Source organism: Saccoglossus kowalevskii, chromosome 12, assembly GCF_978046115.1.
Source record: "Saccoglossus kowalevskii chromosome 12, keSacKowa6.1, whole genome shotgun sequence".
Taxonomy (NCBI): domain Eukaryota; kingdom Metazoa; phylum Hemichordata; class Enteropneusta; family Harrimaniidae; genus Saccoglossus; species Saccoglossus kowalevskii.
In genome coordinates this window covers 23,389,027-23,412,008 of record NC_140652.1, presented here as the reverse complement: position 1 = coordinate 23,412,008, position 22,982 = coordinate 23,389,027, and the positions used below count along the sequence as shown (strand labels likewise).

At 35.3% G+C, this 22,982-nt stretch overlaps 2 protein-coding genes and 1 long non-coding RNA gene across 3 annotated transcripts in view; all 3 read left to right on the top strand.

Annotated features, from left to right (window-relative positions):
• The first annotated feature begins 798 nt into the window (after nucleotides 1–798).
• LOC144349996 (fibronectin-like) lies at nucleotides 799–10,698 on the top strand. Its single transcript, XM_085505977.1, has 11 exons — nucleotides 799–934; nucleotides 2,385–2,639; nucleotides 4,358–4,639; nucleotides 5,669–5,926; nucleotides 6,663–6,929; nucleotides 7,561–7,815; nucleotides 8,150–8,437; nucleotides 8,717–8,971; nucleotides 9,179–9,463; nucleotides 9,973–10,215; nucleotides 10,409–10,698. Exons 1-11 carry the CDS (start codon nucleotides 799–801, stop codon nucleotides 10,696–10,698), a joined length of 2,814 nt encoding a protein of 937 aa, XP_085362103.1.
• A 1,146-nt stretch (nucleotides 10,699–11,844) lies between these two features.
• On the top strand, nucleotides 11,845–12,131 carry LOC146735648 (uncharacterized). Its single transcript, XR_014931207.1, has 2 exons — nucleotides 11,845–11,906; nucleotides 12,038–12,131. It is a non-coding gene; the product is annotated as an uncharacterized LOC146735648 (long non-coding RNA).
• A 3,223-nt stretch (nucleotides 12,132–15,354) lies between these two features.
• Nucleotides 15,355–22,982, top strand: part of LOC100378012 (receptor-type tyrosine-protein phosphatase beta-like) — a 51,443-nt gene continuing 43,815 nt past the window's right edge. The window contains exons 1-7 of the mRNA XM_085506511.1: nucleotides 15,355–15,478; nucleotides 15,652–15,879; nucleotides 16,185–16,469; nucleotides 19,533–19,796; nucleotides 20,425–20,706; nucleotides 21,593–21,856; nucleotides 22,604–22,894. Of these exons, the coding sequence (XP_085362637.1) occupies nucleotides 15,370–15,478; nucleotides 15,652–15,879; nucleotides 16,185–16,469; nucleotides 19,533–19,796; nucleotides 20,425–20,706; nucleotides 21,593–21,856; nucleotides 22,604–22,894 (1,723 nt within the window). The 5' untranslated portion in view covers nucleotides 15,355–15,369. The remainder of the gene's footprint in view (nucleotides 15,479–15,651; nucleotides 15,880–16,184; nucleotides 16,470–19,532; nucleotides 19,797–20,424; nucleotides 20,707–21,592; nucleotides 21,857–22,603; nucleotides 22,895–22,982) is intronic.

Below are 22,982 nucleotides of genomic sequence, written 5' to 3'. Positions count from 1 at the left end.
TACGCACATTTTATTACGGCCCATCAGAATTTACGATATAAAAATTATTAGTCTCTGGAAAACAGTCAAATTCAAGATCTTCATCATTTTTGTTGTTGAATGTGTTCGATCATACACAAACTCTCAGTATGTCACTTTTTGTGTCGTGTTTTTGCACAATTTGGCCTGCAACAACAAATCTTTTGAACAAATCTGTTATCAACCAATCCGAATGCCGTGTTGTACCAGTGTAACTTTCTAGGATAGGAAGGGAATTACCGATGTTTAAGTAAAATGTGTTGGAATTGATTTTAGTGAAAATACAGCATGTATTTTTAAAAACAAAATGTTGATTAGCACATTTTGTATAGAAAAAATGAATGTCAAATCAATCAAATCTTAGGCATTCACAAAGGAATGGGTGTTCTGTTAACATTGTGGTATTATATTATTATTATAAATAATGCCATACCGGTAACCTTGGTAGTCAATCTTTACAATTTTCAAGTCCGAAACCAGAAGATGTTCCAATCACTGATTAATGGCACATTTTCTTTATTTCTAATCCATATTTTATTTTGCTCAGTTATTACCATCATTAAAAAAATTTTTATTTATCTAATCTCTCAAATTTGCAAATTTAATAAATATATTCATATTAATCTTCTCCTTTCAGAGCCCAATGCGCCTGTTGGTTTCAGTGTTGACAGCTACACTCCGACCACCATTACTGTACAATGGAGCACCCCTAATGGGGAAGTGTCTGCTTATATATTGTCTTACACTGATCCAGATGGTCAGCTTAATACAGCTGGCACTATGCCAAGTACCACAACAAGCTACGAGTTCCAGGCACTGCAACCAGCGACTGAATACACATTCACTATCAAATCTAAAGTCACTTTTAATAATAATGACTTGTTTAGTGATGAAAGAACTGTGATACAGAGTACCAGTAAGTCGTATTATACAACTACTGTAAAATCCGTATTAAAAGCTGCGGCTTCTATTAAAATGGTAAAATGCAACAGAGGGGATGTGGCTTGTATTAGAGCATTTACACAAATGAGAAATGGTGAATTTTTGGTTCTCAATTGTTCAAAAAAGTATTGGTGCAATTTCTATTGGGGATGCGGCTTCTAATACAGATTTTTACGGTACTGACCAGTGTTGCAGGAGATGCTGTTTTTTGAGGTCCATCATCTGGTCGTTTTTTGATTTGATTCTTTGTGTAGTTTGTTTAATGTTAAAGCATGGCTCCGGAATCCAGAGGATTGCACCAGTGCACCATGGGAAATATAATTTAAATAACCTGATAACTATATACTATGCACATGTCCAGAAATGTTACTGCATAATATGTTAATCCTATGTGAAAATTCGTTGTCTGCAATACAGTTTGATTAAAATTTTGATTTGAGTAATACTATGAGAATCAGTTTTAAAAATTACATCTTTTAAACAAGAATTGGTTTTAAATTAAACTAAATTACAAAAAGTAAACAAATGTTTAAATCGTTTTTGAAAGACATTTATTATTGCTTCAACAGAGAATCTCTTGTGTGATCTACTGGAAAATATGTTGGAAAAGCGGCATGCAATTTTAGCGAATTGTAATAAAATTACGTAATAGCGAAATGTTGATTTAGCGAATCTCTCTTGTCATTGTTGATTTCTTTGTTTGGCGGCCATTTTGAATTGATAATAAATTTAAAGTCATTAGCAACATCTTGAATTAGCAAACCAGTTCTTTCACTCAATTCGCGAAAAAGACATGTTTTACAGTATATATCAAAATATCCTTTTACACTACACACCTGGAGCTGTAGTTCCAAGTTAATTCCCCTATTGATGAATGCTTTGTGGTATTAATATTGCTTCCTGCTTCTATAAGCAAATATTGTTTCTTTGATGGGTAGTATGAATGGATATTAGTGTACAACATGCTGTACATGAAATGCATGTTTAGGAACACTTAGTCTTGCTGTCAATAGTTTTTAGAAATGTGAGTTCTCTCTACAATGGTTTGGTAATATTGCAAAAATTTTCCCTTACTTTTTCCAATAAATAATAATAATTGTTTATTGCATCTTTAGAAATATACATTTCTTTCAGTATATAGCAATAGAAATATTAATCAATACAGAAAAATAATAAATGTAGTACATTACATATATGAACAATCTATTCAATTTTCTGAATATATGATAACGGTTGCCATAGAGGGGAAAGTGTGACGACGTAATATTAGATGTTGCTTTTCATTGGCTACAAAACCTGAATATTCATACATCTAACCAATCTAAGCACATATTACTTGCTTTAATGCCTTTGGCAAATGACCATATTTTTACCCTGAAACTCAGTTTCAGTTTTCTAATTCCCATATTGGTTATTATTTACAGCTGTTATTACTGCTGGTGTCATCGTTATAGGTGAAGTGACAACCTCCTCTATTAGCATACTATGGGGTGCATCAAACAGTTCTACTGTTAGCGGATATCTACTAAGTATAACTCCATATGATGGCAGTGGCGTCATGTTTCTGCCAACTAATGTTATTTCATACACCTTTGGTGATCTGGTTGCTGGTAGAGAGTATACGATAACATTACAGCTAGCAGGACCCAACACACAGACAGTGATCTCGGTCAGAACAAGTAAGGATTATATAAAATTTATAACGTTTACTGATAAGTTATAAAACTCATTAAACATGTTATTACCTATTGTCACACGCAACGTAATATTACCGTAATTGGTATAGTACAGGTGTGATGGTTCAAATACCAAAATGGCAACAGTAACAAAAAGACTTCCCTGGCGGCGATGATAAAATACAAACACGGAGCCAACAGATGAGGTTTCAACTGGTACTGGTATTATTATACTCTGCAAACATCAAGTACAATAACGCGGCAAAACTCCACTACTCCAATAACTAGATACTTAAACTCCAATACAATTCAACGAGATCTCCGATCTGATCTCGGTGCTGAACAACTCCCCTATATTTACCCACACTGTCTATAAATAGACCACTACATCAGCATACATAATGAGTCTGGAACATACTATAAATTTCTAGAATGTTCCATTAACTTCTATTGCCTCCTACAGTGTTCTATTACCTATTCAACCAGTTTCTAAACCAAATCCAGAATATTCCACCCAGACACAGTACGTTTCTAGAACATTCTCAGTGACACGGGAGTGGTAAATAAGTCGTATGCGACACCTATCTTAAATCATCTTGTACTTTATACATGCTAACTTCTAAGCACAATGAAAATTCTCTTCTCTTAAGCACTATTAGTACTGTACCTAGTAGTAGTTACTTCTTTTTGTTATACTTTTATTACAATTAGCTAAAATTGAGATACAGCGTAATAAAGTTATTATTGTATGTGTACCGGCATAAAAGTTCTTACAGCATCACTCAGCTAAGAGGTCACTGCAGTTTGGGTTGCACCCTTCGCATGCAGATTAATACTGCTTTTGTTTACAAAATTAAAAGTAAAGCTTTACATTTACAGCTACAAAATGGTTTAGCTTTCAGACTGGTGTATAGTTTACACTCTGGTGTTTAGCCTTTTCACCACCAGACTTTCTCGCCAAAACTTGTCTGCCCTTTTTTATTATGTTCTTCAATTTTTCTGGAAATGCACCCTATAACTAATTTTGGAGCCAACAGACAAAATTTGAATAATTTTTTTGGTTTTTCCGAAAAAAGGAAAGTGCAGACTATAAACATTACTATTTTGTGATGAAAAAAGGGAACTGGCAGTGAAAAGGATAAAGTATGCGATTATTAAGTAGATTCATTGCAGTATGGAGCAGACTTTATGTATCATGTAGAATATAGAAACCACCATATGTGAATAGTATTGTGTTAAAGGAACTTTGACTCGCTTGGTTGATAAAACTTAACTTAATGTTACGAACTTGGCGTAGAAGGAAGATTCTCTAGCTCACTTGCAGATAACACTTACATGTAGAGATACCACAAAGGTTCGACCCAAAGGAATACAAATTAGTTAATTACTATCAAACTTTATTCATTCAAATGGTCAGCTAAGGTAACCCCTCGCTGTCCCCTTTCTCCTTCCTTATCTCACAAAACTAGGGATTGTTTTGAAATTATCAAAAATTAAGCAATCAAATAATTTGGTATAGTGCATGAAGTTACTGACACTTCATGTTGTAGAACCCAAAAACAATTTTCACAGTTACAAAATTTCCTAATTTTCCTTGACTCATGACAATTGTTTCTAGTGAAAATAAAATATTTTACAGTATATGATGATTAATGACTTGTGAATATAAAAACATCAGTCAATAATACTCTCATTTTTTTTTTTTTTTTTTTTTTTACTAGAACCTGAATCTCCGGGTCCTGTCGTCGTCACAGATCCGGACATGACAAGTCTGGTGATATCTTGGATTGCTGCATCTGGTGAATTTGATGTCTACGAGATCTCAATAACCGATCCCAATGACGTAACATCTGTTGCTGGTATCGTTAACTCCGACAGTACTTTGCAATTCACAATTACGAACCTGGAACCCCGTACGGCATATCAGATATCTGTCGTTACCAGACTTGGTACCGGGGATGATGTGAGTCGAAGTGTACCAAGTGAAATTACTGGTACCACAAGTATGTATCATTTTATTGTTTTCTAATATGGTATATATAATTGTGAATTTTTAAGACTGCATTGCTTATCTATTATGCAACAACATAGCAACCATGTCATTGGTGATTTAATTTTTTCAGTGATCGTCGCATACGAATACAGAAACTGTCATAATTTAAAGGGGATCCGCTCAATCCCATGGATTGCACCACGTATGCATTTTGCATACATTAGCCGCCATTTTAAACACATGATTTTTACTTGTCGTGGCACGCTTCGACCGAAAACAACAACATTTATACATCAAAAGTCCAACCAGATGTGTGTAATCGTTAGCGTACATATTCATGCCCCAGTAGAAATGTATTTGGAATCACAGCTTGATCTCTAAACATAGTAAATGGCACATTTCACGGAGTTCTTGCCATGATGTGAGTGGCTTGGTTCGAATTAGCATACTAATTGCGGTGGCCATCTTGCCCCTATTTATAGTATCGGTTCCCCTTAAACGAGGTACTTTCTCGGATGATTGGAATGCATCAAAGAACTCTTAATATTTTATCAATATTTAAGTACACAAGTAGCAAGATCAAAACTCAAATTTAAGCTTTCTACTAGGAGAGCCCTCCAATATATTAATTCATTGTACAGCACTCAACTTTAATCATCTTTTGCAAGATAATTCATCATACTTATATATTTTTCATATATATTTTTTATCATACTTCATATATTTTTTTAAAATTTTAAATGAAAAGTAGAAATCTAATAATTATTTTATTTGGTCGAAAATTCTATAAAACATTATAGAAAAAAATATATGACAAATTAACATTTGTTGTTGTAAATATAAAGCACACGACCAATGTTTCCAACTAAATTTGTCAAAGCAGTGTCTTTTCTGAAAGCAGAAACGATCACATAATATAATCCAGCCCAAAATTTGCTGTCTGAATGACCTGTTGTATGTGTCTCGAAAAATTCCACGAACTTAGAATGCAATCCTAGTATGCAAATTCTATCTAATTACTTTTCACTTGTTTCCATAGCAACCATTCCTCCTGGCAACATCGAAGTGCTGAATGTAGAAGTTGACAGTATAACCATACTATGGGGAGAAACTGATGACAACTCTGCTAACGGGTATATCATACTGCTCACACCTCCTGATGGTGGTTCCTATCCGCAGTATCTTACCTTGGGGACGAGTAGGTTTACATTCCCATCGCTCACTGCAGGGAAAGAGTACTCTATCACTGTGCAGATAGCTGGTCTTAACGAAGGTAGAACCATTTCAGAGCAAACAAGTAAGTCAACCAATGACACAGTATACACATGTGTCATATACTTTTAACAGAAACATGGAATCCTGTTTTGATATCCTTGTTTCATATTTTGAAAGCATTTTATTGACAGATAAATGATTCATACCATTGTGTGATTAATGACGTTTGTCGCGATTGCGGGTTTTCCTAACTGTTGTCAACCTAGAATGATATTCATCTTTGTGTGCAGATGATAACAAGAATTTCAACCGTTGTTTTTTTATTTTTGATCAAAGATCTGTTGCTATTTGGTCAGTTAAAAACATTCTCTTGAAATATTGCAAATTTATATCATTAAAGTAATGCTTGAAGTTTCATCTTAATTTTATCTGTGAGCTTAACTTGTGTTGTCATGGTGAATTTTTACTCACATTGGAAAAATTATACAGCGAACTCAAAAATCATGTACAAAATGTTTCAACACAACAACATTGCATCATCAGACATTCCAACTGTATTGCTCTGATGTACTACTGTAAAATGACTAATGTTCACTGGGTTTAAATTTCACTGATTTACCATTTCAGGCATATTCAGTGGCTTTTAAATTTATGGTTTTATCATTTAGATATTGTGTTCTATGCTAAATTTTACATTCACTGGGTTTTAATTAGGCGCATTTTCCAGTTAGCGAAAATAAGCAAAATTAAAACCCAGTGAATAATTAACCCCTTTACAGTATCTGAAATATAATCTACTTTTTCTTCGTCTTTCAAAGAACCAACACCTCCAGGTGCTATTACAGTTACTGCTGCCACTCCCACTACTATAACATTCAGCTGGGAGGCAGCCACGGGTGAATTTGACACGTATAGAATATTCTATGGTGTAGAAGGAATGCAGACAGAGTTTGACGGCTTCACTGAGAATGATGTCACCACTTATACTTTGGTCAATCTTATACCAAATACTTTTTATAATCTTGAGGTGGCTGCTAAGAGTGGTGACCAGGATAGCGACAGATCATCAGTACTTGGACAGACTGGTAAGTAATACGGCTAACCTCTATGCAAATGTCTGATAAAAATGTTGCTCATTGATCAGCACTATATGTAGCTTACTATCTTCGTTTACCATTAGATGTACTCTTAACAGGGCTCATCATTTACTAAAGGCCCATTAAGACGCAGTGCAGTTTGTCCAATCTTGTAGAGAAACTTTTAGTAAAATACTAAATTTTAGAATTGAACATGGGCATATCATGCATTCATGCCTGTGTAAGGCAAACCTTTAAAATTTTCTTCTGTGGCATTATACAAAAAGTAACAATTAACAACATTTGATTTTTTTGTTGTTGTAATCTTTACTTCATAGTAATATATTATTATTGTAATTTTCTCTTTATTGTAGTAATTTTCTTACCATACATTACCCACAAATGGTAATTGTCGAGTAATAAAGTTATCAATTGATAAATAGCTATTACTCAAAATGTCTAGTAGCTATTTTGAATAGTTGCATGCTTAGGACAACTATTACCAAATATTATTATCTAGTATTAATCTCTATGGAGGGACCTGTATGTAAATCTTTGGTATTTGATTCAGACTAGTTCCACTCTGTATGCATTCATATATACATGTAACGTACAATATTTGTTTTGTTGCTCCATGAAGCTGTTATCCCATTGGCTGAGATTGCTGTCACATCAGTGAGCACAAGCTCGATATCGATAATGTGGGGTGGCACCGACTCCTCATCTGGTGCTTCTGGGTACCTCGTCTCAATCACTCCATCCATTTATGGACCTTTGTTTGTTGCCTTGGATACTATTGACTATACTTTTAATAATCTGGACTCTGGTACGCTGTATGATATTATGGTTAACGTGCTGGGTACGTCAACTAGCGGCACATATCAACAAAGAACAGGTAAGTGGATGTTTGGTTAAAAAAATAGCAGAAATTTTTGCTCGTCATGTTTGATTCCATGATCTATGTGATATATAGTAGTGTTACGTAACATTTATCTAGCCTACAGCTAGTGACAGCTAGTGACAGCTAGTGACAACTAGTGACAACTAGCTTAGCTTATTTTCAAAACCACTATATGTATGTAAATTTTTCAGAGCAATTTGCCAGAATATAACTTGTATAGTAACATATAAATAAGTTGCAACTTTTGATAAGACATATACTTTTACATAAACATTTTTGGGTGTTTGTAGAAATATATAGTATACATTTTTGTGTATTTCTTTTTCAGAACCCAAGCCGCCATTGGAGGTAACTGCAGGGGATGTTACAGAGACAACTGTTTCCATGGAAGTCACCATGGCTGCCATTGGTAACTTTGATCGATATGAGTTCTTTTATGGAAGAGATAGCGATGAATCTACGTATGCCGGCATGATACCCTCTGCTTCGCCCTCATTGGAGTTTAGCATTGATGGGTTGGACCCAGACTATGAATATTTCATCAAAGTTAAGACGGCTGCTGGTTCTGGGGATGACTTGATGTACAGTGTCCCATTTGAACTCACTGTATCAACTCGTAAGTTTTCAGTACAATTGAATGCAGTAAGAGTTCAGTTCATATTTGATATTTGAAAATAATATGATTGGCCCTTTGTATTTATATAACCACATCGCAAATTAAAAATAAAAAAACTTGTCATAAATTTGTCGTAAATACAATTTTCATATCATACTCTGGCGACCATTTTGAATTGAAAATTGGTCCACATTTATACATGTCAATATTCAAAAGTTGGTTTGAAACATTTAGAAAATTTTAATTTGATATTGATGATCTATTTCTTTAATCTTTCAGTTCCTTTGGATCCTGCCAGAATTGTTGTTCTGGCTGTTACCACGACTACCATTGATATTGTGTGGGGACCAAGCTCCATTGGAGATGGGTACTTTGTAATTGCAGCGACAGCCAATGAAAACCCGCAGTATGCAACTACACTACTGGGAAGCTCACCTAAGCACAAATTTATTGATCTGACACCTGGAACACAGTATTCTATTACTGTACAAGTGACTGGAACTGACATCTCTAACTTAATCACCCAGACAACCAGTAAGTGCATCTTTTCATTTCAAATCGAGTAATGGCATTGTAGTTTGTATGTGCACCTAATTTCTTCATTTATATGCAGCTTTATTTTTCGAAAAGTAATTTACAATAAAATGGTGGATATCAAATAGTTGATAGAGGTGAATATATATGTTGTATGTGTTGATACACACTAATAACACACCTACAATGTATAATCATTGCTTACAGGACCTGAAGCCCCAGGTACAATAGCCGTTCAAAACGACCAAACAACAACTACAAGTATATCTGTTGTGTGGAGTCCACCAATTGGTGATTTCAATAATTATGAGGTTTCGTACACTGATGCTGTTAGCATGGAAACTGTTTATCAAACAGTAGCTAAAGATATCAACACACTGATAATTGACGGCTTGGACCATTCTACGCCCTATACTATCACCGTGGTTTCAAAGATTGGATCTGGAGATGATGAGGTGAAGAGTGAGCCTACTAGTGTTGAAGCATCTACTGGTAAGATTCGTAGTGCAGTAATTTATTTATTCAATAACACTCGCACATCCCCATCCCCATTAAGGTTAGATTAACTATAATAAAATGCAAACTGAAAACAACAACAAAAATAGGAAAATGCCACTTAAGATTGTAGTAGTAATTTCTGTGGTATTTACCAGCATTTCCAAATGTCTAGATTTGGTTGTATATTATTAGTCAATTTATTTGAAACTTGGTACAGTTAAATGCATTAATTCTTCACTGTGTTTAAAATGCCCGTGAAAATTACAATTTTTACAGTATTACCGGTAACATCACACTGATACTGATACACATCGTTTTTTTTCAAGTGCTAACTCTAAATGATCATTGTCCATGCCCATTTCTCTGACACACAAGTAACAAATTTTAATTAATTTTTTAAACTTTTGTACAAAAGCAGAAACATTCTTTGTTTCAGTAACATTTTCTTTATATCTCTTTATCTTATTATATTATCTTTATATTATCTTATTATATTATCTTAGCCGCCATTCAGCCTGGGGAAATTATTATACAGGATGTGACAACCACTACGATATCTGTTTTATGGGGAGCACCAGCCTTGCCAACAGTTGGCTACTTGGTATCACATGACCCAGCTGACACACCCATATTTGTCACAGTCACCGAATACATCTTCTATGACTTAGTACCAGGACGAGAGTACACATTAACAGTGGTGCCAACTTCTGACAGTGCCCTAGCTACGCAGATTGTGCAGAGAACAAGTAAGTTTAAAAATCAAGGGCAGATGATTTGAAGGGTGATCAACTCCCTTGATCATGCACGGAAATATTATTGAAATCACATACTTGTATAAATCCATTCATTTGACATCGACGCATCTCTGGACGCAACTCTGTAAAATGTGCGTTCATAATCTGTTGCTTATATTTTGGTGGTTATATATTAATTTTTTAGAGCCAATTGCCCCTGGCGATATCCAAGTTGACGTTGACGGGATTGAACCAACTAAAATCCCAATATCTTGGGAGGCTGCGACTGGTGACTTTGACGGGTATGAAATTAGTTTCATCGCTCCTGATGGAACCAAGACAGTGGCAGATTTGGTAGCAGCTGAACAACTGGACTATACATTGGTTGGCTTAGAACCTGGTATTCTGTATACTATTCAAGTTTCCACCAAAGTTGATGGTGTTACTAGTGAAGTATCAGAGACGCAAGCATCCACAGGTAAAAAATCTTATTAAGTGTCATGGTTTTTTTTTCATTTCTTTTAATCTATATTAAATTCATTGTTGCATTTTTCAAAAATGCATTAAATGAATTTATTAGATCAGATGGCCTTGATGAAATCTTTCATCTGCATCAGATATTACTGAATTCACCACATTTATATTCGTATGAGCCACATATTATTCATGTTTATGGGCCTAAAACCCCAAACCTTAATAATGGTCTTTTGACAAGCATAAATTAAAGCCATTAACATTTCATCCAATCACAATTATGCATTTGCAGGTCTGATGGCAGGTATAATTTTAATGACTCAAGCCAGTATATTGAATGTTGTATATTGTTTTATTCATTCAACTTTACATGGAAGTAAAATCTCACACAACATTTGGAGACTTGTCCCTGAACCAGTTGCCCAGCCATTGCTATCTTTTTTTTTCCATTTCCAACCAAATTCTCTAAAGCATCACCAGATAATAATTATTCCTGAGCAGGCACCCTTTGTCTCAGAGCAGGCACACTTTGTCTCAGAGCAGGCACACTTTGTCTCAGAGCAGGCACCCATTATCTCTGAGCAGGCACCCGTTATCTCTGAGCAGGCACCCGTTATCTCTGAGCAGGCACCCGTTATCTCTGAGCAGGCACCCGTTATCTCTGAGCAGGCACCCGTTATCTCTGAGCAGGCACCCGTTATCTCTGAGCAGGCACCCGTTATCTCTGAGCAGGCACCCGTTATCTCTGAGCAGGCACCCGTTATCTCTGAGCAGGCACCCGTTATCTCTGAGCAGGCACCCGTTATCTCTGAGCAGGCACCCGTTATCTCTGAGCAGGCACCCGTTATCTCTGAGCAGGCACCCTTTATCTCTGAGCAGGCACCCGTTATCTCAGGGAAGGCATCCATTATTCCTGAGCAGGCATCTATTATTAATCAGCACATCATCTTCATTTGCAGCACCATTGGAGCCAATAGAGATTGTTGTGATCAGTTATAACACAACGTCTATTTCTATAACATGGGGATCATCTGTAGATCCAACAGCTGAGAACTACATTATCATTGCTACATCAACTGGTACTGACACACAGGTTTGGACTCAATCCGTTGAAGATCCAACACTATACACCTTCCAAGGACTTTTACCTGGAAGAGTGTACACTATAACAATTCAAGTTACTGCAGCTTCTGGTAATCTGCAAGAGAACCAAATAACGCAGAGTACTGGTATGTATTATTATTATTAACAGTATACGTTTGTGAATGAATTTTGTAGCAGCACTTGGCATTTTCCTCTTCAAAACTATGTTGCCTGGTTTAAGTTTATCTAAATTCTTTCTTTGATTTTCTCCTTATAGTTCCTCTCCCGCCAGCAAACATCATATTTATATCATCCACGTCAACCAGCATCACAATTGCTTGGGATCCACCCTCTGCTGGTGATTATGAAAAGTTCCAAATATACTCTGCTGAAACTGACGAGGAGATGCTGACGCTGGCTGGCACCGTGGATATGGGGACGACTGTATTTACGCTGGAGCGGCTGATGGAAGCTACAATGTATCAGATACAGGTGTTTACCGTGGTTGGAAGCGGCTCTGATGAAGTCAGGAGTGCTGCCAGGTCAACTCAACAGCAAACAAGTAAGATGTGATCTTACTATTTATTTTTAAATTTTAAACTTACTTTTAAATTAAGCATGCTTATTCAAATCTGAATTTAACATAACAAAATATGCAGGTTCAGGGCCACCACAAAAACCTTCTCGTATCTGTTAAGGTAAAATCAATGACAGCACAAATTAAAATATATACATCTCAACTGTTTAACGAAACTTAATTTTCTTGTTACTTGGTTTATTAAAATATCACTAATTAATTTTACATAAAGAACAAATTATAACTAATTATAATACATGTATATCTGTTCTATTTTTATAGAAGAACCTTCCCAAATAAAAAAAAATTCTAAAATTTAAAAATGTAAGAGGTAGTCACTAAACCATGTACTTTCACACTCAAGCAAGAGAATAGACATGTTGATGAACTAGCCTTGCACTGTGAGTGTTTTATTGTTTACACTCCAGTTTTTTTCACAAATAAAAAAATAAAAAAAAAAAGAACTGCAGACCACACTTCTTTATATTTTTTAGTAGGCAAGCCATGTTTCCACATACAAAAATACACATAATATTTCTATTTAATTTATTTTATTTAAAAAAAAAATGATTTTAGAAGCATAACAATACAACGACTAGATTTGGTGTCACAGTTTGCTCCCAATTCATACTGGAATATTGCCAGCAATAATTAATAAAGCTTGTTCAGAAAACCATTTATTCCCGACATCATATTCAATGGCTAGTTCTCAGGATCTACAACAGTAAATAAATAAACAGAAATCATTTTGATGCGTGGTTTTTAGATGACACCACCATATCGAATTTGGATTTGGACCATACCATTTCAAGCTGCAGGGTGTCTAAACAATGACTCAACAAACAATAAACACATCTTCCACCCACCACACATATTTTAGCCACAATTGAACAACCAAGAAAGCAACAAATATCAGGCTGCATCTTGAAAACAACAAGATACCACATTACAACCAGTCATTACAAACATGAAATCCTCCACCCCTCCCAGTACACCCTACAGCATTAATGGTTCCTATACTCATTTGCATCTATGTACAACAAGCTTAGCCAATATATGCACCTGACTCATCAAACTTTTGACCAACCACTCATTCTAATTATTGTGGAGTGAGGGCGCTATTTACTAATGAGAGGAATCTTTTAAACGAATTAAACAGATATACTTCAATTATAATGATGCACAAATAAAGTAAATAGTTTAATATTCCATTATGGCAGAGTAAATATATTAAAAAAATTATAGATAAGATTCACTGACTTTGTTTTTAATAACATCATAACAGTTGATCTGACTGTGAATTAAAACATATTGTTCAACCCATTGCATCTCTGTGATGATTTGAGGCTATGACGTTTAGTTTACTTATTTGCATAATGATATTGATACATTGTATGGAGCATCTTATGAGAACTTGGGTTCAGTTCCAGGCCTAGTAGTTGAGTAATAAACATCTTAGTTACTTAGTTGCTCTTCTCCAGTGCGTTATTTTCCCCTGACCAATACTCACTTGGTTCACTCTACCTTGAGAAGTCTGTTCTCAGTTTACAATGTCCTTAAATTAAATTAGCTTTTAAACATCTATTAATGTCAACTATTGTTGTCACTTTCACAAAAGTCTTAATTAATACTAATTGTTGATTTGATCAGAGTTATTAAAAAAATAATTATCGAATGATGGAAAAATCCATAATGTGCAATATTTGTGTGTTTAAAAAGTTAATCTTCGGAACATGAGCAAATTGTTAATATAGTCTGCTAACATGTAAAAAAAAATTTTTTTTTGATTTTCAGAAGCTACCATTCTTAGAGTCTTGACTACGACCATTAATTTCATCTATGTGAAATGGACAGCACCTTCCATAAGTTTTGACACGTACACTTTGACCTACGATCCATCAGATGGCTTACCAGCATCACCAATCCAGGACATTCCACCATTACAATCAACTCAAAGCATTAGTAGTCTAACACCTGGACAGGAATACAGTCTTGTGTTGTCTGTGGTTGGCATGACAACATCAGAGTTGGACTCGCTGAAAACAAGAACAAGTAAGATCAGTCATGAACAGCAGATTTCTACTTTTTAGCTCCGCTGTTGACAACACGGAGCTCTTCATATTATTGATTGTCTATCGTCATCTCAGCTGAGAGGCTGCTTGTTAGCTCATCCTATGCAAGACTGAGTAAATTAAAATTTTGAGGAAAAAGTCTTTTGCTTTTGGTTGCTATTTAATAAATACAAATTTTTATTCATTCTTCTTGAACAAACTTGATTATATTATCGACCATGTTGAAATCTCAGATCCGAGAGGTTATGTCAACAACCATTTTTAAGCTCCGTTGTCGAATTTGTCGAGCAGAGCTTATCATATGAATGATTGTCCCTCGCCGCCCATCGTCCATGTCAACTTTTTACTTTTTCGAATTCTTCTTGAAAACTAAAATTATTATTGCCTTCATACTTGGTGTATATGTACGTTGGGCAGACCTCTTAGATTTGTTCATTTCATGATGATATCTTCAATTCTTTGATTGAAATGTGCATTGCTAACGGCAGAGCTATCTCAGCTGAGAGACTGCTTCTTTTTGTTTTGAGTAGCAGTTTTTATTAGAGTTGACTTGATTCAGGTATAGAATGGTATTGTAATAGTGGACATCATTGTTTTCATCTACAGTATTTGCTTGTCTCAAATAAAAGTGCATATAAATGATCAGTATTTTTTGAATAATAGATAATTGAAATGTTACTATTTTTAACCACAGACACACTGCTGACATTCAAGTAAGTGCATACACTACAAATATAGCAAATAAGATAAGTATACCAATTTAATGAACTATATTGTTTATACTTGTCAGATCCATTACCACCTGGAGCTGTGACTATTGACGACTTTGGTGCTAATTTCATTGAAATCAGTTGGGCTGCCCCCATTGGTGAATCTATTTATGATCACTTTGAGATCACCTACGTGCCTGATGATCGTACTGATTCGCAACCTGTTCTTCTCCACGCCGTACTGCCACGAATGTTGCGAATTGATGGCCTTAATCCTTCTACCCAATATACTATTACAGTTGTGACGGTTAGTGGTGCAGCGAAGAGTTTATCCGGTAAAAGTGTTCAACAACTCACTGGTATGCATTACAATTTCATTTGAAACATGTAGTGTAGTGGGCATTTTCTCAATTATAGAAGTTTGTCCAGTCTTGTGAAATGATACAATAATTTAGAAATAATGTTCATTGTATATAGATTCTGAATATTGTCCAAATACATAAAATAATTGAGATATTTTTTCTATTTTTAGCACCAGGAACAGAGGGTGCTATAACAGTTAAAGAGGTAACACATGACACTATTGTGCTATCTTGGGTACGTGTTACTGGAGCCGGAAGCTATACGATTGCCTACGCAGATGAGTTGCATACATCTTACATTACTGGTTTCGAGTTGGAAAATTTGGTACCTGGTCGACAGTATATGATTAGTATTACATCTAGTACTGGGACTGTAACGTCAATTACTCAGGCTACAAGTAAGTTTATATCAACTGGTGTTTTAACATTGATCTGTTGGGCAGGATGCATAAAATCTTCTTCTGACTGTGCATGAATGACTATTTTAGATTGTTTTTGTGTTTTAATAACATCTTTTTGACATCTTTCTATACCTCCAGTTACAGGGAATAATATTGCAACATTTCAGGGAAACCAAAATTGTGTTTGCAGTGAACATCCTTAATGCGTATGGAATTAGAAAATGAAATGGAGGATGGTATAGATTTCATTACTGATGAAGCGACTGAAGAAAATCTAATTTTTTTTATTTGCTTCTCTACAGTTCCGTATACACCAGTGAATGTGCAAGTACAACTGGTAACATCTCGGAGCACCGTTGTCACCTGGGATAAAGTCACCCAAGGAGAGTTTGATTCTTATGAAGTCACTTATTATCCAACGAATGGGTTGACTGAGTCCCCTAGTTACATCACGCCAAAAGACAATTCACAAATCCTGCTGGATGGCCTCCTCCCAGAAACTGAATATACGATCTTTGTTTCATCGGTTACCGGATCCGGCGATTACAGAGTCAGCAGTGATAAAGTCATGGTCATAGCAACGACTGGTATGTATTAAACAGTGGTTGTCGTCCTGGTATATGCTTTTAAAGGGGAACCGCTCAATCCCATGGATTGCACCAAGTGCTCATGGGTAATTAACTCCGCCTCTGTCCACTGAGTAAATGAATGCTTTTTATGCTCGCTTACTCAAACTGTGATTGACAGACATTTTGCATACATTAGCCGCCATTTTAAACTAGTGATTTTTACTTGTCGCGACATGTTTCGGCTGAAAATAACTACATTTATACATCAAAAGCTTAACTAGATAAGTGTAATCGCCAGCGTACATATTCATGCCCCCGTAGAAATGTATTTGGAATCACAGCTTGATCTCTAAACATCGTAAATGGCACATATGTGGTAAAATACAAGACTGGTGTACTTTGTTAGGTTCATTTTGGATATGGCAGAACAGGTTACTGTACTTATTAGCTAGATGTATGAAGTGACATTTTAGCAAGTTACCATTTTAAATTACATTGTACAAATTAAAGCATTTTGAACCTAGAAATATATACTAGTTGTTTCACTATTGGCCTTTCAGCTGATTGGGAAAGATTCATTTTTGACTCCCGTGTGCGAAGCACAAAAGGGAGTCTTTGCAGTTACCCTGTCTGTATGTCTGTCTGTATGTATGTATGTATGTATGTCACTTTTTTTGTTCCACCGTTATCTCAAGAAGCACTAATCAAATTTTGGTGAAACTTGGTACATAGATGCTCTGGGATAATGCGCAGAGTTGATTAGGTTTTGGTAAAAATCTATAAATATTAATTACCTAATTTGCACGATAATTAGCTGATTTTTAGCTGTTCCAAGACTGTTCCACTGATATCTGAAGAACCACTCATTGGATTTCAATGAAACTTGGCACATGGATTCTCTGAACTAATGCGCAGATTTGATTAGTTTTGGGTTAAAATCTGCAATATTAATTATCTAATTTACATAATGATTAATCAATTTTCTGCTTTTCCACTGATATCTCAAGTACTAATTATAACATTTCAATAAAACTTGGTACATAGATGTCATATGACACTGCACAGACCTGATAGTTTTTAGGGTAATATCAGTTCTTATTAATTACCTAATTTGCATAATTAATTAATTTTTAGCTTTTGATATTTCGAGTAGTAATGATCACGTTTCAATGAAACTTGGTACATAGTTACTTGAGGACTGTGCAGACCCCTGATTAGTTTTGGGGTAAATATGTGTGCATATTAATTACCTTATTAGCATAATTAGTTAATTTTCAGCTTTTCACCTGATATCCCAAGTACTAATCATCACATTTCAATGAGACTTGCGACATAGATATTCTAGGACTATGCAGAGACCTGATTAATTTGGGGATAAATAATTGTGCCTACATGTATTAATTACCTAATTTGCATAATTAGTTAATTTTTTGCTGTTCTAAGGCTATTGCACTGATGTCTAAAAACCACTCATTGGATTTCAATGAAACTTTTAAAGAGTACCCATCACATTTCAATGAACCTAAGACTATGCACCATATTAGTTTTTGCTAAATATTTATGCTTCTTAATCATCTAATTAACATAATTAATTAATACTGATATCTCAAGTATTGATCATCACATTTGAATAAACCTTGGTACATAAATGCTCTAGGACAATAGACAGCCTTATTAATTTTGGGTTAAAATCTGTTCATATTAATTCTCTAATTAGTATAATAATTAATATTTTTTTGGTACTAATCACATTTCAATGAAACTTGGTACATTGTGGCAGACCTTATTAGTTTTACACCTAAATCTGTTTATATTAGTTACCTTATTTGCATAATTAGTTTTCAGCTATTCCATCAATATCTCAAGTATAAGTCATTTTGAATTAATTTTTAATGTGTCTCCAAAACTCTCAGCACACGGGAGTTCTTTCTAAGCTTTCTTTGATTATTTAGTGTTTTTTATTAAAATAATTCCCCCACATTCGACAGTCAATGTGAATGTAAAATCACATTTGCAGGTTGTATTTTATTGGCCATTTGCATCCATACACGCTGCTACATAGATTCTTATTCGTTGTTTCCATTTTCATTTGTTACTGGTCAGAACTCGATATTTAATACCGAGTTCTGACCAGTAACAAATAACTATTTAAACATTGTTACTAACCCTGCCAAATATTTTGTAATCATTTACATGTCAATCATTTTTAGTCCCCGTTCGAACGCAGTCCAAAAACGGGGACTTATGTTTTGACCTCTGTGCGTTCGTATGTCCGTGCTTCTGTGCGTTCGTATCTTAGACATGCCTGGACCAATCACAATCAAACTTCATACGTACATCATACCTTTACATGATATTATACATATGCACATCAATTCGTTTCTCAATCTGATTCAAGATGGCCGAATGGCGCCCAATTTTGTGCAAAAAATCATCGAAATCAAGCATTTCTCAGCTATTTACAGATGGATTTTGTTCAAACTTGGTATATACATTGGACATTATAGGACCTTGATGCACATCGTTTTGTTTTTCAGATAAGATTCAAAATGGCTGACTGACGGCCATTTTGTTTTAATGAATGTGGTTCTTTAGCCATTTCTCTGACATGCTTTGACTGATTATGTTCAAATTTTATATGTTCATTATACATTATGTTATAGAGAGAGAGAGAGAGAGAGAGAGAGAGAGAGATTTAATTAAAGCTGTTCCAGAGCATTATCTTTCAATATGGACAAGTACTCATTTGATGATCAGATACAAATGTTGATCATTTTAATGTTAAACAATCATCATAATCATATTTCTGACATGTTTATATTCCAACTATATTACTATAAACAAAACTACATGTATATATTTTAAATTCGATAACTTAAGGGGACAGTGCTGTGCATGGCTTGTTTTTTTTATAATTTGGTACCCATAGGACAATTCTCTCATTGTCTACAAAGTTTGATCTTATATTTTGAAAAAGGAAATTGTATATTGTAAATTGTGCAGGTATATTTGTGAGACGTTGATGAATTTATTTTTTAGCATTTAAAGTACTAACTCCGCTCTACATTTGATCTCTGATAGAACCACCAGCAGCTGCAGAAATCAACGTGGACCAAGTAGAAGACACATCAATTGATATCAGCTGGGGAGCTAGTACTGACCAATTAGCAGTCTTCTATGAAGTCACAGCATCTTCAGAACTGGGTCAAATTATACAACAACAAAACATTAATTTTGGTGACCCAACTGAGTATCAGTTCACAGGGCTGGCGCCAGGTGAAACATACACCATTTCTGTTACTGTCATGGGAACTGATGAAAGCGACACGGTTATACAGAGAACTCGTGAGTAGACGTACATTTGTTGATAATAAGATTCTCTGCACCTCTTGAATGGGAATCATTTGTGTACTAGCTATGTACAATTGTCTATTACCGATACTTATATGCTACTAAAAACTTAAATCCAGTTCTCCATTTGATAAATTTTTCAGCTGCAGTGGGATGCCCTAACCTTGGTTTTAGATTTGAACAAATGTTAATATTCAGTGAAGTAAATCATGTCATTGCTATGTGTGGTTTGAAAATCACACCAATGCTTGATTGATCCAATATATTTCGTCGATATCAATTCTTACCATATGATAATTTTTGCGATAGTCGCGGTGACTCAGTCTTAAAATCTCAATGAAAATTGTGCGATTTTTAGACTTGCAGATCTCATGGAAATTTGTCACAAACATAAAACAATTTTCAAAATTTGACAACATTTGTGACAATAGAATTTTGCGATAGTTATGACTCATGATAGTTGTGACTCATCAGTCTTAATAAAAAGTTCACTTCTGCAAAATGTTGCGAAATCTTTGCAGATTTCATTAAAATTAGTTACAAGGAGATTTTCAAAGTGCAAAATGTTTCCATACACGTGTGTTGAATTGTGACACCATGTCGTGTTTATTTCTACACACAGGACCATCCAAACCGGGAGCCATCATACTAAACAAAGTGACCCAGTCTATACTTTCATTTTATTGGGTCCCTGTGGCTGGTAATTTTGACTTCTACGAAGTACGCTACAACATGGCTGGTGGTGATATTATTGTTGCTGGTACTCAAACTCCAGATGAAGATACCATCTTCACTTTGTATGAACTGTTCCCAGTTACGGATTACACTATCACCATAGTGACCGTGATTGGAAGCGGTGATGATAAGATGATGAGTCAACCAAGGAGTACAACACAGAGAACAGGTATAACCTTCATTACGTATGTATGTGTGTCATTATTTATACAAGATTCCCCCCTTGAACCTGACCACCCCATGTCTCAGAATAGAATACATACTTTCTTTTATAGGATTCCATGTCTCATATGACATGTATTGTTAAACTTGACCATCTTTTCTCATTATTTGTGTGTAGTCATATAAAATGCTTAATGTAAATGACTTATCATAAATTTGAATCAAGAATTTTTTTCTTTGATTTTATTTTCCATACAATCACCTACATTTTTCTCGTATACAAATCCTTTTCAGTTTTGACTTCTGTTTTAATATGTTCTCAAATAGTATGAATACTATCCTCTGGGGCGGAGCTTACATCACAAAACGTTCTGTGTTGCTAAGACACGCATCACTGTTCCAAGCATTTCTATGGGCTCTTCGCGAGCTGCTGTGGAATGCCAGTCGAAGAGGCAGTGAAAATGGCTAAATTTGAGAAAATAACACAAATTCAACTTTGAAGTAGTCCTGAACAACCAAATTTATATATGTTGAATGCGCAGGGGTAATCGTGTTACACTGTTCAGGGAAGTCTCAACAATCATCCCAAAGTATCTTTTTCTGAGAATTTTCTGCCTTTGTGGTGACAATGCCCGGATGTCCGCACCCAAGGATTAAAACATTTCCTGCTGAAAACCTCTATAGTCCTACTAAAATCAACAGACAAAACAGGGTGTAAGCAGGTGGTTTGTTAATGCCTCTTCTTTATGTGCTTACGAGAGTTGTTATCAAAATTAGTAAGCACATTCAAATTCAGTTACAAATGAAATAATCAACAGAATATCAAAAACTGAACATTAATGGAAGGTTTCCATCAAGTATTAAAGTTTCTCCTTTTTATATTGTTCGCCCAGCTACCCAGACTATTATGATAACAGAGAGAGGTCAGAGTTCATTGGATGTCAGCTGGATACCTCAGGGTGGTTCCTTTGTCAATTACGAGTTCACATATACCCCCTCTGATGGCAACCTGCAGTCTCCAGTTACAGTCGCTAAGAGTAGTGATCCGGGTGTGACTTTGGATGATCTGACGCCAGGCACCCAATATATGCTGACTGTCTCCACTGTTGAAGTTGATGGCAGCAGAGATGATGTTGGTCAGACAACTGCTGTGCTTGGTATGTCATTTATATAATACATGTACCTAGGGAGGCTTTATTGAGAATCCCTAGCTTTTAAAAATATCAAACAAGATTTTAACAGACAACAGCTGTACTTCATTGTCTTAAGCATTAGGCATCCAAGAAGAATGAAAGACCCTAATTTGGTTCTAAAATAGTTGTCACTGTTTGCGATACAATATCCACCATGTTTTTTCCATACACAAGTTGACCTGAAACTGTCCTTTCACCTGAAAAGTCAACGACCTCACTAAATGGTGAATGCAATGCGAAAGAGATTTACCAACGTTGTAGTATGATCTTTTTGCATTAATTTTGGTGGGAAATTGCTAGTTTTTGATCATTGAAGAAAGATTAAACAATATTTATGTTGGTAAAAGCTCATTGTCGAAATGTTTTTTACGCTTATACGCCAGTCACAATAAACACTGTACTATTGAATAGGTGCCGGTGACTAAGAAAAACTTAAATTGGACTCAAATTTAGGCGCAAAGATAGATTTAAATGTTCGAAATATGATGCCTAATATCCCAGGCATAGGATGTCAAAGGATTGTGGGTAATTTTATGAGTCCAGAAGTATCTCTTAACCATTGAGGGATAAGTTACCTCCCATAATGCATTGTGCCTATGCTCAGGAACATGCTCAGGAGATGCAAACTTGACTGAGGCTCAACATCTCCTGATCATTCAATTAAGCTATAGTTGTTATGGTTGTAAACAACTTCTTATTTTGTTATTTCAGCTCCATTCCCTGTAAGTAACATAGAGGTTACTCTCATTACGTCATCGGGAGCCACGCTGACCTTCACGACACCAGTCGTGGGAACATTTGATACGTTCCATATCACCATTGAACTACAAGCTTCTGGTGCTGGTGTTGGCAACACAGATGATATTATTATTGTCATGCCCAGCGATGCATGCCCTGTGGTACAGTTGATGGGATTAGAGCCGGATACGGATTATCTGGTAACTATAGTGACACGAACTGGTACCACTCATAGCGTACCTGGTACCTATGCTTTCAGAACAGGTATGTTAAAGAATTCATCTAGGGTGTCATTATAAGCATTTATTCAAAAGATGCACTGACCCATCTCAACATAAAAAATCAACAATTT

Coding starts and splice junctions, on each gene's coding strand:
- LOC144349996 (XM_085505977.1), top strand. CDS start 799: ATGCCAAGTACCACAACAAGCTACGAGTTCCAGGCACTGCAACCAGCG. Junction 5,927..6,662: donor AACCATTTCAGAGCAAACAA/GTAAGTCAACCA, acceptor CGTCTTTCAAAG/AACCAACACCTCCAGGTGCT. Junction 10,216..10,408: donor GCAGATTGTGCAGAGAACAA/GTAAGTTTAAAA, acceptor TTAATTTTTTAG/AGCCAATTGCCCCTGGCGAT.